The sequence below is a fragment of the Erythrolamprus reginae genome, chromosome 6 (assembly GCF_031021105.1).
Source record: "Erythrolamprus reginae isolate rEryReg1 chromosome 6, rEryReg1.hap1, whole genome shotgun sequence".
Taxonomy (NCBI): Eukaryota; Metazoa; Chordata; class Lepidosauria; order Squamata; family Dipsadidae; genus Erythrolamprus; species Erythrolamprus reginae.
This window is the reverse complement of record NC_091955.1, coordinates 63,506,206-63,523,250: the sequence shown is the minus strand read 5'-3', so window position 1 is coordinate 63,523,250 and position 17,045 is coordinate 63,506,206. Positions and strand designations below refer to the sequence as shown.

At 37.2% G+C, this 17,045-nt stretch overlaps 1 protein-coding gene across 2 annotated transcripts in view; it reads left to right on the top strand.

Moving 5' to 3' along the window:
• SREBF2 (sterol regulatory element binding transcription factor 2) overlaps positions 1 to 17,045 on the top strand; it is a 43,987-nt gene that overhangs the window by 3,338 nt on the left and 23,604 nt on the right. For both annotated transcript variants that reach the window (XR_011559503.1, XM_070756024.1), the window contains 8 exons: positions 5,549 to 5,938; positions 8,203 to 8,384; positions 9,002 to 9,142; positions 11,054 to 11,278; positions 12,455 to 12,569; positions 12,765 to 12,946; positions 14,870 to 15,062; positions 15,984 to 16,165. Coding sequence is in view for 1 of the 2 variants with exons in the window: in XM_070756024.1 (XP_070612125.1) it covers positions 5,549 to 5,938; positions 8,203 to 8,384; positions 9,002 to 9,142; positions 11,054 to 11,278; positions 12,455 to 12,569; positions 12,765 to 12,946; positions 14,870 to 15,062; positions 15,984 to 16,165 (1,610 nt within the window). In the remaining variant the exon portion in view is untranslated. The remainder of the gene's footprint in view (positions 1 to 5,548; positions 5,939 to 8,202; positions 8,385 to 9,001; positions 9,143 to 11,053; positions 11,279 to 12,454; positions 12,570 to 12,764; positions 12,947 to 14,869; positions 15,063 to 15,983; positions 16,166 to 17,045) is intronic.

Here is a 17,045-nt window from a genome sequence, read left to right as displayed (position 1 = left end):
GAGGGAGGGAAGGAGAGAGAGAGAAAGATATAGAGGGAGGGAAGGAGGAAGAGAAAGAGAGCAAAAAAGAGAGGAGGGATGGAGAGAGAGAAAGAAAGAGGAAGGAAGGGGGGAGAGAGAGAATTTTTTTGTCCAAACATTTTTTAGCCCCCCCCCCCCCGCCCCGCTCAATGTGCCCCAGGGTTTCGTAAATGTAAAAAATGTGGCGCGGCTCAAAAAAGGTTGAAAATCACTGTTCTAGAGTGACTGGAGAATTCTCAGAACAGAAAACTCCACACACCTTAAATTTGGCAAGTTTGAAAAACACTGCTCTAAATTATAGTGCTTTCTGAGTAATCCTGTTTCAGTATTACATATGAATGTAATGGTTCTGTAAGCTTTTTGGTGATGGGCTCTTATTATTTTTTTATAATAAGGGTTTTTTAGTTGTTTTTATTAATTGGATTGTTCATGTTGTTTTACCACTGTGTTGTTAGCCGCCCCGAGTCTGCGGAGAGGGGCGGCATACAAATCCAATTAATAATAATAATAATAATAATAATAATAATAATAATAATAATAATAATAATTTGGAGATCAGCAGAACTTGTGCCTTTTGTACGTTCCGTTTTGAGGAGAGCTCAATTTGCTTCAAATCATCGTTTAGATCAGGGGTGGGCAATTAATTTTGCCATGGGGCCGCATGAGAAATTGGGGTGGTTTTAGAGGGCCGGACTAATATAATTAACTCAGTTCTACCCAATACTGTAAAGCAGGGTTTCCCAACCTTGGGAACTTGAAGATATCTGGACTTCAACTCCCAGAATTCCCCAGCCAGCATTCACTGGCTGGGGAATTCTGGGAGTTGAAGTCCAAATATCTTCAAGTTGCCAAGGTTGGGAAACACTGCTGTAAAGACCCAGACTCTGGCCTGACTTAAACACACAGACCCACTTTACAGACCCCTAATTGTTTGCTTTACGGCAACACGGTGCACCACAGTCACTGCACTGGAGTGTTTGCGTGGTTTCTGTGCTTGGCCGCTCATGATTCATCAGGAAAGCAGGAACCAGAGGAGTCCAGGCAGACGCAGTGAGCTCTTTCATCCTCACACCGGAGCAGACCCCAACCTCCGCAGATTGGTCACAGATAGCGGGTGGGCAGGTCACAGACACTGGGTGGGCAGGATGCGGCCCGTGGGCTGCCCCTTGCCCAGGTCTGATTTAGATGATGAATTAGGATTTGTTACCTGAGAGTTACTTTGCTCCATAACATACATCTTCAGAAGAAATGAGGAGTCCTAAGGGAGAAAGAACAAAAACAATGGGTTTATGAGAAATAGGTTTCTGTTGTTACTGTACAGGAGAGATATGGATCAAGAAGTCTTAGGTCAAAAAGGCATATGACAATATTTGGAAAAATAGTTCAAATTCCTTGAATGTGCCATATTTTAAAGAAGTTCTCTCCTGGTTTTGTTTGAAAATATATTTATTTCTAAGTATGGATATGGAAAGTCTTAGAAGAGAAAGAACATATGCTTTCAGATAAATGCTTAGAAATATTAGACAGATCTAAAATGTAGAAGGTTAGGTAACAAATTACGTACAATATACAGTATATATTGTCTGTACAGACATATATATACAGTATGTATATTTCTATACAGACAATATATACTGTATACAGACAATTTTTTTTTGTTTGCTCCACAAACCTGCAAAAATAGCTTGGTTACAGTTACTTTTTCATCACAATCATAACTTCAAATGGTTGCTAAACTAAATGGTTGCTAAATGACAACGTTTTGTGCTTTAATCTTTGATTAGCCAAGATAATATATATATAATAATAAAGTAGGTTTGGCTGGCCAATATTCTGCAAAGTAAAAGGCATGTGTGCTACTTAAATAAATCTACTTAAGTTGTTGGTGTGGGTTTGTTGATTTATTTATTTATTAGATTTGTATGCCGCCCCTCTCCGTAGACTCAGTTTAACAGTATATACGGTATATTCAAGGACAAAAAACTCCCCAGGCCCACTTTAGGATTGTGATGAAGGTATTACAGGGCTAAAACTTTGCCCCTAGAAGCCTTATCCACCGCCCAAGGAAAAGGGGCTAATGCTTTGAAACCATTATTCCCTTGGTGTCTTTGAATGCTGCAGCAAAAGAATGAGGAGACTGTTATTTTGAGGGCCAACAGTGTACATACTGTACTTTGTTTTTGAGTAGTCATAGTCTGCACTTGTGGGGCAATGATACAAATTGGGAAAATTGATTCCCTCGGTTGTCTTGCTTTATATATGGTATGTTGAGTTGTGTGGTTGTTTTTAATAAGGGTTTCTTAATGGGTTCTGGTTTTTAATATTGGATTTGTAGATTGTACTGTTTGTTGGAAGCTGCTCTGAGTCCTTAGAGAGGGGCGGCATACAAATTAATTAATTAAACAAACAAACAAACAAACAAACAACTAAATAAATTTGGTAGGATTATATCACATTATCAGCACAGACAGATTTTTTGTATTTTTAAAAAGTACATTAGGCAAATACTAGAGCTCAATATAATTTTTCTGTATTTCCTTCCTCTAAACACCAAAAACTGCATTATCCAATTTTAGAAATTAGGAGTAGTACAGTAGTGGTACATTGCAAAGGATAGTATAGATATGGCTTTGAGGGCTGCCGGTGTTAATTCTTTTATTTAAAAATAAAAATTGAAGGAGAATATGAAGCATATTATTAGTGTGTAGATAGTTACAGTGACTAAAATACATGCATCATAGAATACAGTTTAATGACTAGGAAAATACTGTACTGAACTAAAAATTTAGGGACAGCCTTAGCTGAACTAGTTGCCACTCAACAGGATCAAAACATGGAACAGATTTGGAGAATATCAGTAATGTAACTGATCCGTCCCATAATTTTTACAATCATTGGGATAATTGGGTTGCTTGGTTTAGGATCTGCTAAAAGGATTTCCCAGTCCTCAAAATACAACCCTAATGGAGCTTGCTCATTGGGGCCACACGTCACTTTTACAACATTAAATTTCTAAGCAGAAATCAGGCTTGCTATTATAGTACTTTGGTTCATTAAATGACCTCTGTCATCATTGTTAAGGAGAAGTGATCAGTTACCCCTGAGTTATCAGGGACATGCGTTTAGAAATGTGGAATTGCAATAGATATCCAGTAAATGATGATCCAATCACAAACAGATTGTTAAAGTGTATAAAATAGTTTACTTTTAGATAAATAGCACTGTCCAATTAAACAGTCAAGGTCATTCACGCTTAGTCAGTCAATATCAAGAAATATTATAATCTTCTTACCAGCCTGTCTTTGTCTTAAACATCTAACAAATATTTAGTTAACACTTTTTCAAGATAATTTTTCAAAATATTAAATTTCAAAATGAAAAAAAGGATTGGGGTGGAAAGTCCTTAAAGTTCTAATTTAGGAGTTGTTTATTAAGCAGCAAATAAAAAGCCAGAGCAAATAATTTTTAGAATAAATACAGAATAGATTCCTACCGTATTCCTTAGAACAGAGGTGAGCTTGTTAAATAAGAAGCATACTTATTTAAATATGTAATTATTGTTTGTTTACATTTTTAAAACCAGGAAAAGCTGTTTTTGCATGCTGAATTAGAATACTTACATATTTTTTAAAGCAATATAATTGGGTTGACAATTAGGTTGTCAAATCTGGATTGCAAAAATTCTGATGACCACTAAATATCAGCAAGAAAAACAACTCTTTCCTGCTGTCTAATGTTTGTTTAGGTTTTGTGCAGCTCAGATCCGGTAGCCATAAAATGAACACAACTTTCTTTTTAGCAATCAAATCATGTTGATTTCAGGTGATAAATTGGTAATGGATTTTTATTTTAACAATCACAGTAACAGTTGTTGGATGTTTCTGATGTAAATTGCAAAGTTTCCAAACTTACCAAGAGAAGTCCATATTAAATTTGTCAGGAGAACTACAAGAGATAATATTTTGAAATGGACAAGGAGCCAAAAACTACAAGATAAAGGAAGAGAGATAAAGGAAGAGATATTGAAACAAGTTCCAAGAAGAGTAAGAGAAGGCTTATTCCAGAAGGACTTTCACTATACTGATAAAGGAATCTCTTTTAATGGGAAACTACTAACTTCAAAATTTTAAAAGTCTTTAAGGCTTAATCCAGTCAAATGTGGAACAAATCCTTGGATCCTAAGGATTAGATTAATGTTTCTGAGCCTCAACAATTTTAAGATTTATGGACTTCCAGTACCCAGAATTCCATAGCCACCATGTTGGAATAGTCTGTTGTCCAGAAGTTTCCTCTTTGGTTTTCAGAGTTGTGGTATTTTAAAAAATTGAGAGTGATGATGCTTTTATGGAATTAGATATGTCTTCTCATTTGAGCTGTGTCAAGTGAATAGAATTTTTGTTTTCAGTAGGTCCCTTTTTTTTTTTTTGCTTAGTAAGTTTTTACTATATATTATATCTCATTTAATTGAATCTAATCTTCAATCCTTTTTCTTGGAAATAGCTCATATTGATTAAAATTGACAGCAGAATAACAAATAAATTTAAAGAGACAGCAGAATAACAAATGAGGGAGAAAAAAATGCACTCAAATTTATATCTCTGGATGGAAATTCCAAACATTCAGGTTTAAATATCTGAGGAAAACTCCATATTTTCAATTCTTTTCTAATGGCTACTACTGGAGAAGTACTGAAAATGGTAACGTTTTTTACATCTGTTTAATAATAAGGCATCATATTTTAAATCATTTGAATTTTCTAGAAAGTCAGATCACAAATGACTCATTGGGATAATTCAATTGCTATGAGACAAAATAATTGATAATTGTGGCAAAACATGATTTTCTAAAGTATGGTTATAAATAGTTCATACTCCAATTTAAAATGAAAATATACAGTGTTCCCTTGATTTTCGCAGGTTCGAACTTCGTGAATAGCCTATACCACGGTTTTTCAAAAAATATTAATTAAAAAATACTTCGCGGTTTTTCCCCTATACCATGGTTTTTCCCACCCGATGACATTATATGCCATCGCCAAACTAATAATTTTTACAAATAAATAACAAAAAAAATAATTATTGTTAATAAATAATTATGTTTATAAATATCAGGATCAATAAGTGTCTTATTCAATGGTGAGTACCAGTAATAATGGTGAGTAAATGGTTGTTAAGGGAATGGGAAATGTTAATTTAGGGGTTTAAAGTGTTAAAGGAAGGCTTGTGATACTGTCCGTAGCCAAAAATGGTGTATTTACTTCCGCATCTCTACTTTGCGGAAATTCGACTTTTGTGGGTGGTCTTGGAACGCATCCCCCACGAAAATCGAGGGAACACTGTATATGAATCTACATATGCCACTTAAGCATCCAGTGATAAGGCCATAAACTGATTTGAGGAAAATGCATCACTATCCTAGATTCATAGATCTAAAAGAATGCATGTCCTTGTTCTATTTTTTTTTCATTTTAAGATTGAATAATTTTGAAAAAGTAATCTTATGGTTTCCATTTTTTGTTTTTTAATAGAAATGCTACAGTTTGTCAGCAATCAGGTTGGAGATTTTCCAGATTTATTTTCTGAACCGTTATATGGCACATTCCAGAGCAGCAATGCATGTAATGGAGACAGAATATCAGATACTTCACAGAAAGCCTACAGCCAGGGACCGTTACCATCCTCTTCTCCTAGTGCGGCTTCTCTACCACAGCTTCCCTCTGCGCAAGTGAAGACCTCTCAGTCAACGGGCACAATCCCTGCTCCACAACGGGCTGCGCCCCCTCTTCAGCCTCGTCCCCAAGTTCAACCCCCAGTTCAGCAACAGACAGTGATGTTTACCCCAACTTTCAGCTCTTCTCCCCAGACCCGGATCATTCAGCAACCTGTAATATACCAAAATGCAGCCACAAGTTTTCAAGGTAACTCCCATGGTCTTAATATAAGGAGCACAGTTTTATAAAGATTAGGGTAAAAAATCTCCACAGATGAGAATACAGTGATACCTCGTCTTACAAACGCCTCGTCATACAAACTTTTTGAGATACAAATCTGGGGTTTAAGATTTTTTTGCCTCTTCTTACAAAATATTTTCACCTTACAAACCCACCGCTGCCGCTGTGATGCCCCGCCTCCGGACTTCCGTTGCCAGCGAAGCACCCGTTTTTGCGCTTCTTGGATTCCCCTGAGGCTCCCCTACATGGGAAACCCCACCTCCGGACTTCCGTTGCCAGTGAAGCGCTCGTTTTTGCGATGCTGGGATTCCCCTGTTGGGATTCCCCTGCAGCATCGCAAAAACACAGAAGTCTGGAGGTGGGGTTTCCCATGGAGGGGAGCCTCAGCGGAATCCCAGCAGTGCAAAAATGGGCGCTTCGACTGGCAAAAGGGTTGAATTTTGGGCTTGCACGCATTAATCACTTTTCCATTGATTCCTATGGGAAACATTGTTTCGTCTTACAATCTTTTCACTTTAAGAACCTTGTCCCGGAACCAATTAAGTTTGTAAGACAAGGTATCACTGTATTTGGAATACAGCATTATTTAGCACTGTGTCCATGTTGCCCGTGAGATACAAGAATATGAAAGTTAGTGCAAAGTGTGCACAGGTAGTCCTTGACTTGTGACCGGTTGCTCAGTGACCATTCAAAGTTACAAAAGACCCTCCCCAAAAGATACTTACAACCCAGATTTGAAATTCCTATGGCTTGGCCCTCTTGTAATCATGTATTCACATTTTGGGCACTCAGCAACTGTTCCCTATTTACACCGTGGAAGCATCCCAGAGTTGTATAATTGCAATTTATAATATTTTTTGCTGAAATCTGGCATTTACTTCTGTTTCTGTTGAAAAATTCTTATTTTGGACAATGGATTTGCTTAACTATTACAGTGATTCACTTAATTGGCTAAGATAATAGGTCACAGAATAAGGCCTAGTCACATAATGATGCACTTACTGAGCAACATAACAACCATAATTCAGGTGCAGTGATAGTCTTAATTCAAGGACTACATGTAATCTTAATTTATTGGCAATAAGGTTTTGCTATTTGGTCAAAATATATATTCTGTTTTCAAATTGTTTATAAGGAATACAATTAACTAGCAGAGAAACATAGCACAATCAATAAAATATGCAATGTTTAAAATATAAACTTGAATAGTAAAGTTATAAAAACTCATGCTGGTAAACAAGTTTGTAATTAAAAATCAAGAATTATGATATCACTGATTAAGGCAGTACTGTCCTAATGTAATATTAAAACTGAATAGAAGATATTTTTGGTGGATTTTACTTTTAGTTGTTAGATTATAACTTTTAGAAAGAAAAAACCCTACATCTATTACCTATATCAGAGATGGCGAACCTTTTTTTTCCTTGGGTGCCGAAAGAGTGTGGGCGCATTCTATGATGCATGCGCAAGTGCCCACACCCATAATTCAATGCCTGGGGAGGGCAAAAACAGCTTCCCCCACCCCCCGGAGCCCCCCTGGAAGCTGGAAATGGCCTGTTTCCCAACAGCTGGTGGGCCCAGTAGGCTTGTGTTTCGCCCTCCCCGGCTCCAAAGGCTTCTCTGGAGGCGGGGGAGGGTAAAAATGTCCTCCCCCATCCCTCCAGAGTCTCTCTGGAAGCCAAAACCGCCCTCCCAAAGCCTCTGTGTGAGCCAAAAATCAGCTGACTGGCACACATATGCACATTGGAGCTAAGCTAGGGCAACTACTCAAGACTCACTTATACCGCCAGGCATGGGGGAGTTGAGACACCTTTCCCCCAGGCTTTTTTATACTTTGTTTTATGTTTGGTATGAATGTGCTGTTTGGTTTTTAAAATAATGATAGGGTTCTATATGTTTTTTAATATTAGATTTGTTCCACTACTACAGTATATTGTTTTTATTACTGTTGTGAGCTGCCCCGAGTCTTCGGAGAGGGGCGGCATACAAATCTAATAAATAATAATAATAATAATAATAATAATAATAATAATAATAATAATAATGGCTCATGTGCCAGCAGATATGGCTCCGCGTGCCACCTTTGGTACCCATACCAGGGATTCGCCATCACTGATCTATATGTTTTTGTTGAAACACAGCAAACCACCAAAGATCAGAGGCTACAATTCTTATTGTGGAAGTCATAATTTCCCTCGAGCAGTTTCAAATTTTTCTTATCTTCTTTCTAGTGTTGCAACCTCAGGTTCAAAGCTTGGTGACTTCCTCTCAAGTTCAACCAGTTACCATTCAACAGCAGATGCAGACCATGCAAACTCAGAGAGTACTGACACAGAGTACAAGCGGCACCATCCAGACCCTAACTCCAGCGACTGTCCAGGCAGTAGCTGCCCCTCAGGTTCAGCAAGTCCCAGTGAGTTCTTTTATTTAGTATCTTAAGGGAGTAGTATATACTATTCCCTTAAGGCAAGAAATAACTTCACTGACGTAATTTGGCTTCTAAGCCATGAAATCCTCAAAGCCCTTAGGTCATTGATGGCTAAACATAAGAACAGAAAAAGAGATTATAGTACCGGTATTAGAAATAAACCATGGTAGTAAAGAAATTTTTGCAAAGAATAGATAATGTTCCATGCTATTATTATAATAATTTCAGCAGTGCAGGTTTTGGTATTTTATAACAACAATTTTGTTAACTGGATGGGCTCAGCATTGCAAAGAATACATTCCTTACTTCACTTCTAAAAGCTTGTATCAGATGGAGATTATACTCTTTAGAGCCAATTTACTAATTAAGATAAAGGATTGGATTGATTGATGGAATGTCACAGTGAAAGTCATTTGTAACATATATGAGGTTAGTAGCTATATTATCTGGGCCTCTGGTAAAAGGAAGCCTGGGAGAGAAATATATTGAAATAGTAGTTGGGGCTGTTTCTTGCATAGTGGGACTGTATAGGAACTAGTAATAACAACTTTCCATTTCTGTGTTTGTTTTCATTAAATGTTTACTGTCTTGCCTCCTTCCAGGTCCTAGTCCAGCCACAGATAATCAAGACAGATTCTCTTGTCTTAACAACATTGAAAACTGATGGCAATCCTGTTATGGCTACTGTTCAGAATCCAGCCCTGACAACAATAACCACACCCATACAGACGACAGCTCTGCAGGTATCATAGTAGGGCTCCACACGTTATCTCCCAAATGGTTGATTTCTTCCTTTTGTTTATTAGGATTTTTTCTTATCGAGATTCTTATTTGAGATTTTTCAAACTGCATGTGAGCATTATAATACATATTATATACAGTAGTATCGTTTGCAAAAAATATTATTATTATTATTATTATTCTTATTATTATTATTATTATTATTATTATTATTATTATTATTATTATTATACTTGTATGCCACCTTCTTCGAAGACTCGGGGCAGCTCACAGGGTACAATGCAAAAACAATATGTATACAAATCTAATTAATTAAAACTATAAGCTAAGATCCCACTATGTTAAAAACAGTCAATCAACTCAGTCACAACCACACATCACATTTAATTGTCAGGGGGGTGGGCATGATCTAGCTGCCCCATGCCTGGTGACATAAGTGAGTCTTAAGATTCTTGCGAAAGGCGAGGTGGGGGCAGTGCAAATCTCTGGAGAGAGCTGATTCCAGAGGGCCGGGGCCGCCACAGAGAAGGTCTTCGCCTAGGCCCCGCCAGATGACATTGTCTGGTCGACGGGACCTGGAGAAGGCCAACTCTGTGGGACCTAATCGGCTGCTGGGATTTGTGTGGCAGAAGGCAGTCCCATAAGTAATCTGGTCCAATGCCATGTGGGGCTTTATAGGTTATCACCAATACTTTGAATTGTGTCCGGAAACCAATCGGCAGCCAATGCAGTCCAAGGAGTGTTGGAGAAACATGGGTATATCTAGGGAGACCCATGACCGCTCACGCGGCCGCATTCTGCACGATTTGAAGTTTCCGAACACTCTTCAGAGGTAGCCCCATGTAGAGAGCGTTGCAGTGGTTGAACCTCTATATATTGAGGTTATATAATCACTCTTGAAATGAAAAAGGATATCTATATTTATGTATATGTATTGTTCACATATACTTGTTTTTAATATAATTCTTCAAAATATATCTGTAAATATTGTGAAGGGGGAATTATAGGGGCTAACAGTTGAAAACTCTTGAAAGGTCTCTTCTTGGTAACCAGTTTTTCCTTTCTTCTCTTATTTGTGTCATCTTTATGTGTTCAAATTTTGATTAGGTTTTTTGTGTTGCCACAGTCTTCCATTTTGGTCTTCCATTTTTTGACACACTGAAATTATTTGCTATAGTGCTTTTAGTATATTTTTATACTTCATATTTTCCATATTTCCAACATAGATTTGAAATACTTTTATATATCCTAGATCAGTGGTTCTCAACCTTTCTAATGCCGCAACTCCTTAATACAGTTCCTCTTGTTGTGGTGATCCCAACCATAAGTCTAGTGCCAATTCTCCCAGCAGAGCTGTAAGCTGATTGGCAGGAAGGTCAGAGGGACACCCCCACTGTAAACGCCTGATTGGTCAGATTGTAAATTACATTCCAAGGCACCAAAATAGGAGCTTTAGTTCCTACCACCACGGGAGGTTTGTCTTTTTCCATGGGTGACCACAGTAAAACGGTCGTTTGACCCCCAGGTTGAGAACCACTGTTCTAGATAGTTTTTCTGGTATCATATACAGTGGTACATCATTTTATAAAAATTCTCTTTTTATAAATGTGAATTTCAGTCATTTCAGCCACATGCTTTCTCTTGTTGTAGCTGTATGTTATAAGCAGTGCCCATTTTATCATATGCTGTTTAACTTGCTTTCATTTTAAATTTCTGTAAATGCTTATACATTTTAGGAATTACATATTCTTTATTTGTCTATAATTCAGTTTTAAATTCTGTCTTCCATTGTTCAATTCTAAATATGCTACTATTTACTTTAAATCTTTTTCTTAACTGTACATATGAAAACCATGTTAGACATCTTACATGAAAAATTAATTGTTATTTGATTTCTGCTGTTGAATTTTTAGACCTTGGTTGGTAGCAATGGGGCCATCTTGACAACTATGCCTATGATGATGGGAGGGCAGGAGAAGATGCCCATTAAACAAGTGCCTAATAACACTAAGCAGCTAGAACCACCAAAGGAAGGAGAAAGGCGAACAACTCACAATATTATTGAGAAGAGATATAGATCATCTATAAACGACAAGATCATAGAACTGAAAGATCTAGTCATGGGAACAGATGCTAAAGTAAGAATTGCTTAGTTGAAAAAGCAAACATATTTGCAATAGCTACAAATCTATTTGTCATGTTTGCAGTTGACATGCTATTTAATGTTCTTGTTTGTGTCCATTTCCATTGAATTAAATCTCTAAATAACAACAGCAAATTTTTTTGGGAAGGACTCAATAGCAAGTCAATAACAACAACAATTTTTGGGATGGACTCAATAGCAAGTCAATAACGACAACAATTTTTGGGAAGGACTCAATAGCAACTCAATAACAAGAACAATTTTTGGGATGGACTCAATCAGTCAGTGATGGGGAATCTTTTTTGGCTTGGGTGCCCACAAGGTGCCCACACCCCTAATGCAATGCCCTCCTCCCCCGCGCAGGTGGAACTCTGTTATCAGCTGCAGAGACCTTTCCCAAAGGCCTTTCCCAAAGGCCTTTCCCAAAGGACTCTCTAGCTGATAACAGAGCGCTGGATTGATCTAGAGTTCTATTATCGGCTGCAGAGGCCTTCAGGAAAGCCTTGCCAGCTGTAGAAGAAATGGGCCAAGATGTGAGAGACCTAGCTGCAACTGTCCAAAGTTGAAGAAATTCCTGAAGACCTCTGACAGTGAAAAGGAGGCTGGGAGTGATGCACACAAGTGAACTTTAGTTGGCCCATTGGACCGTTTTCCCCATCCCCAGGCTTCAGAAGGCTTTCCTGAAGCCTGGGAGAGTGAAAATGGTTGAAAAGAAGGCTGAAAATCAGCTGGACAGCGCACTCATGAACACTGGAGCTGACATAGGGCAATGCCGAACTGGCCTGAACCCAGCCCTGACTCAAAGCAGTGAACATATCTAATATCTCTGCTTCCTACTTAACAACAACTTCTTTGAGGTAGATTGATCAGAGAGAGGTTACCTGGTCCAAAGTCACCCAAATAGCTTTCATGTTTAAAGGAGACTTCAAACTTACAGGCTCTTGGCTTCCGGAACAGCATCTTAACCACTATACCAAACTGGTTTTCTAATTCTAAATCTTGCATTTATTTATTTATTTTTAAAATTTATAGGTTGCCCATTTTACCTCATCGTAACTTTACATGCATCCTACATACATACACAAATTTAAGAAAACTTTTACTGCAAAATAAAAAATGTGCTAAGAGATCATAAGATAGTTGAATAAATAATCATATGCATTATTTTCAGATGCACAAGTCTGGTGTATTGAGGAAGGCTATTGACTACATTAAATATCTACAGCAGGTTAACCATAAATTGCGACAGGAGAACATGATCCTTAAGTTGTCTAGCCAGAAAAACAGTTAAGTGTTTTAAATATTACATTCTGTTGTTTTAATTTAAGTGAATCAGATACTATCAAAATTGTTAATTAAATAATTTGATGCTTTTATTGATTATGCTTTTAGCGGATAGATGTAGAATTGATAAGCAAGGGGATTTAATTATACGAGGTACTGTGAATGGAGTAATTAATCTGCATGATCTTTTCTCACAGAGTTGTTGAAGGGCTTTGACTTAAGCAGTCTAGTGGACAATGATGTGGATCTGAAGATGGATGAATTCAATCAGAATGCTGTATTGATGTCTCCTCCAGCTTCTGACTCAGGATCACCAGCAGGCTTTTCCCCTTATTCAATTGATTCAGAACCGGGAAGTCCATTATTGGATGATGCAAAGGTAGCTAATATTCGTAAGGCAATTTGCACTGGAAAGCATAGACAAAATGCCATTGGTGTTACATGCTTGCTGATTCAGATGGTAATATGTCATCTGTTTCCCATTAAAATCAGATGATAAATTATGATTTTTAAAAGGTATATGAGATTCCAAGTCCAAATGTTAATTGCTTTTTTAAAAAAAAATCATACAATGGGTAACACAACTAAAATCAGACACACAAATAAAGGAATATCATAGAAAGTGTGTGGTTGTGTATACACATGAGAAATCCTGTACCAAAGTCCATTAGAAGTGCAATAACGCTTGGGACAATACAGTGGTACCTCTACTTAAGAACGCTTCTACTTAAGAACCGGGTGCCTCTACCATTTTTTTGCCTGTACCATTTTCTACTTAAGAACCCGAGCCTGGAAAAAATTCCCAGGAAATTTGAGAGTGGCACGAAGGCCTGGCCAATTTCCTACCCTTATCCCTGGGTTTCTCTCTCGTTTCTGCTTAAGAACCTGGTCGTGTAACAAATTAAGTACCACTGTATTTTGCTTTATGTCAAAGAAATCATAAAGCCCAATAAACAAGAACATTCAAAGGGCTACAGCTTTCACAATATCAGTGTACCCTGTTAGTTGCCAAAATATTGGAGATAAACCATCACTGCATTGAACAGGATATTTGGGGTAAGTTTGAGATAAAGTAAAATAAACAGAGGCATCTGCAAGAGAAATGATATGTGGGTAATTTTAGATTGAAATTTCAAATTAAAATGGCCTGTGATGGATGGATATATTACAGTGAGTGAGAGGCATTGTACTTGAATGTAACGAGGACTACTTGTACTTGCACGTATGATCAGTGGTGGATTTTTACCAGTGCGGTCCGGTGATATGCATTGGTAGGAGCCCGATGATAACGTAATTTTCACCGATTTTTGTTGGGTTTAGATGGCTTTTCTGCGTCCTATGCTTTTGAAAAAAACCCTCTCATCCGCTATTTTGTTAATGCTACCTTTGTTCTTTGTCTGAAGCCCAGCTGAGAAGCTCCTCAGCTGTGTTTTGGCTTGTAATGTCGTCCTGAGCATGCGTGGAAGTGAAAATGCATGGAGAGACATGTGTGCATGCGTGGATGTGCACCAGTAGCAAAATGGAACCTGTCCCTGTGTATAATGCAATGTATCGTTAGTTCATAGATTGCTCCATGATATTCAGAAGCATATTTAGACATCAAAGCTCAATCTCATTATAACGTTTGAAATAAAAGGTGATTTAAGTAAATTGTAAATGTTTACATCATTTAAGTCTTTTAAATCCACCACTTGGAGAAAAGCATGAATAGGTCTACACTACAGGCTTGCTTTTATTTCCAATTGGGTGGATTTTTGTAATGGTGGAACATTTTTATAAAACAATCTGAGAGGAATACAGTGTTCCCTCGATTTTCGCGGGTTCGAACTTTGCGAAAAGTCTATACCACGGTTTTTCAAAAATATTAATTAAAAAATACTTTGCGGATTTTTTCCCTATACCACGGTTTTTCCCGCCCGATGACGTCATATGTCATCGCCAAACTTTCATCCAACTTTAATAAATATTTTTTTAAATAAACTTTAATAAATAAACATGGTGAGTAATAATCTAAATGGTTGCTAAGGGAATGGGAAATTGTAATTTAGGGGTTTAAAGTGTTAAGGGAAGGCTTGTGATACTGTTCATAGCCAAAAATAGTGTATTTACTTCCGCATCTCTACTTCGTGGAAATTCGACTTTCGCGGGCAGTCTCGGAACACATCCCCCGCGAAAATTGAGGGAACACTGTAAATCTACTATGAAGAAGATATTGAAAATTCAGCCTTGTGCAATTTAGAACAACTATTTTTCTTAATTGTTTCAGAAATAACTCTTCCATACTCTTCCACATTCATGACAGGTTAAAGATGAACCTGATTCTTCACCTGTTGCTCTTGGAATGGTTGATCGCTCACGGATGCTGCTTTGTGCTCTCACATTCCTCTGTCTCTCCTTTAACCCTTTGACATCTTTTTTGGATGGCAAAGAAACACCAGACACTTACACCACAGTGCATCATGGTTCTGGGAGGAATATACAAGCAATAAAACCAGGTATATTTCCAATAGTCCCCATTCGATATCTTTCAATTTTTAAAAAGACAAATACGGTAACTAAATTATGAAAGAGGAAGAAAACAATAGATGATGATCTGTTGGGTAATGATATATTCTGGAATACTCTGTGGTTACAGTTTTATTGTGATAATTTATAAATATAGTAATTGTACTGGATCGAACCATCCATATCATTCTTATTTCTCCGACTCATATAATGGGTATTTATGTACAAAAGGATTGTGAGTTTTTGAGATGTATGTTTCTTGGGTTCTTTAATGCAGGGGTCTCCAACCTTGGCCACTTTAAGCCTGGGGGATTCTGGGAGTTGAAGTCCGCCAGGCTTAAAGTGGCCAAGGTTGAAGACCCCTGTTTTAATGAATTGAAATTTTACCTGTATGGACTATATCTTTTACTTGTACATTTACAAGGATTTTATTATTTATTTATGTATGTGTGTATGTATGTATTTATTTATTTATTTATTTATTTATTTATTTATTTATTATTTAGATTTGTATGCCGCCCCTCTCCGAAGACTCGGGGCGGCTCATTGTTGTTTCTATGTGTGGTAGGGCTTTTTAATTGTAGCAAACATGTATTTGTTATGAGGAATGGATTGAATCATGCTTGGCTCTTATTTTGAAAAAGATTTTGTGATTTTTGTAAGTTGTGCATTTTTTTCTGAACATTTCTATCATGTAAAATATGTTCTTTGCATCTATATACTTAAGGCAGGAGTTTTGCATGGGAACAGTACTATTTCAGGGAAGATTAAATAGGATGAGAAGAAAGCAAGTTGATTAAAGTTAGCATGATCTTTAAATAAACAAGGTTCTCCCAAGAATGATTATCTTAAGTTGGGAACTGTTATTTTTTTATCTTATTTATGTTTTTTGACATGATTAATTCTGTTAGAATCAGGTGGCTGGTTTGGCTGGATGATGCCCACTTTGATCTTGTGGCTTGTGAACGGTGTTATTATCTTGAGTGTATTCATAAAACTGTTAGTGCATGGAGAGCCAGTGACACGACTGCATTCCCGTTCATCTGTGACTTTTTGGCGGCATCGGAAACAGGCAGATCTGGATTTAGCTAAGGTGAGACAGTTTGTTGCTTTGAGGGTAAATGTTACTGTGCTCATCTATTTGAATTGCATTAATTGAAATTTGCATAAATTAAAGAGTGAATATTTTAAAATGTAGAACAAGTCTCTTGAACTACTAAAGATTTAGGTTTACATCTCTATTCTACTATCAAAATTCTTGAACTCTGGGGTCTTAAAACACCTCCCCTTGGGAGAGCCACACAGATCATTTTTGGATTAAACTCTGTTTCTGTTCTATAGTAGGTAATTTTTATAGGGAGAATAAGGTTGAACTCTAGAATTGAAATTAATGATAAAGGTGAACAGAATTCTACAGATTTTGTTAATTACATGCAGGCTAAACTGTCCAGTAAAAAGAACAATATTTTATGATGCTGTTTAACTGTTCAACTATTTGTTTTATGTGTGATAATGTATTTGAACGAAATAAAAATGTATCACATTTTTGGGAGTATAAGACGCACCTTAGTTTTGGGGGAGGAAAATAGGAGAAAAAAAATCTACCTATCAGGTATTCATCTGGCAGCTTCAGCACATTATTTTATCCACTGGTTAGGACTAAAAAGGCCTTTTTCAGAGGGAGCAGGAATGAAGACTTGCAGAGGCTTAGGGCAAAAAAACCTGCTTTGGAGGGAGTAAGAATTTAAAAAATGTTGCAAGCCAGGAATATCATTAGCACTGTGTTAGGGCTGAAAAAGCTTTTCCAGATGGTGTAGGAATGAAAACTAGCCTGCAAAGATTTAGGGCTGGAAAAAAAACCTTATTTGGAGGGAGTAGGAAGCTGGGAAGATTCTTAGCAGCACTTAATTAGGGCTAAAAAAGCTTCATTTTTTTTCTAGCCCTAATTTTTCTAGAAAGTTACATTCGGCAGA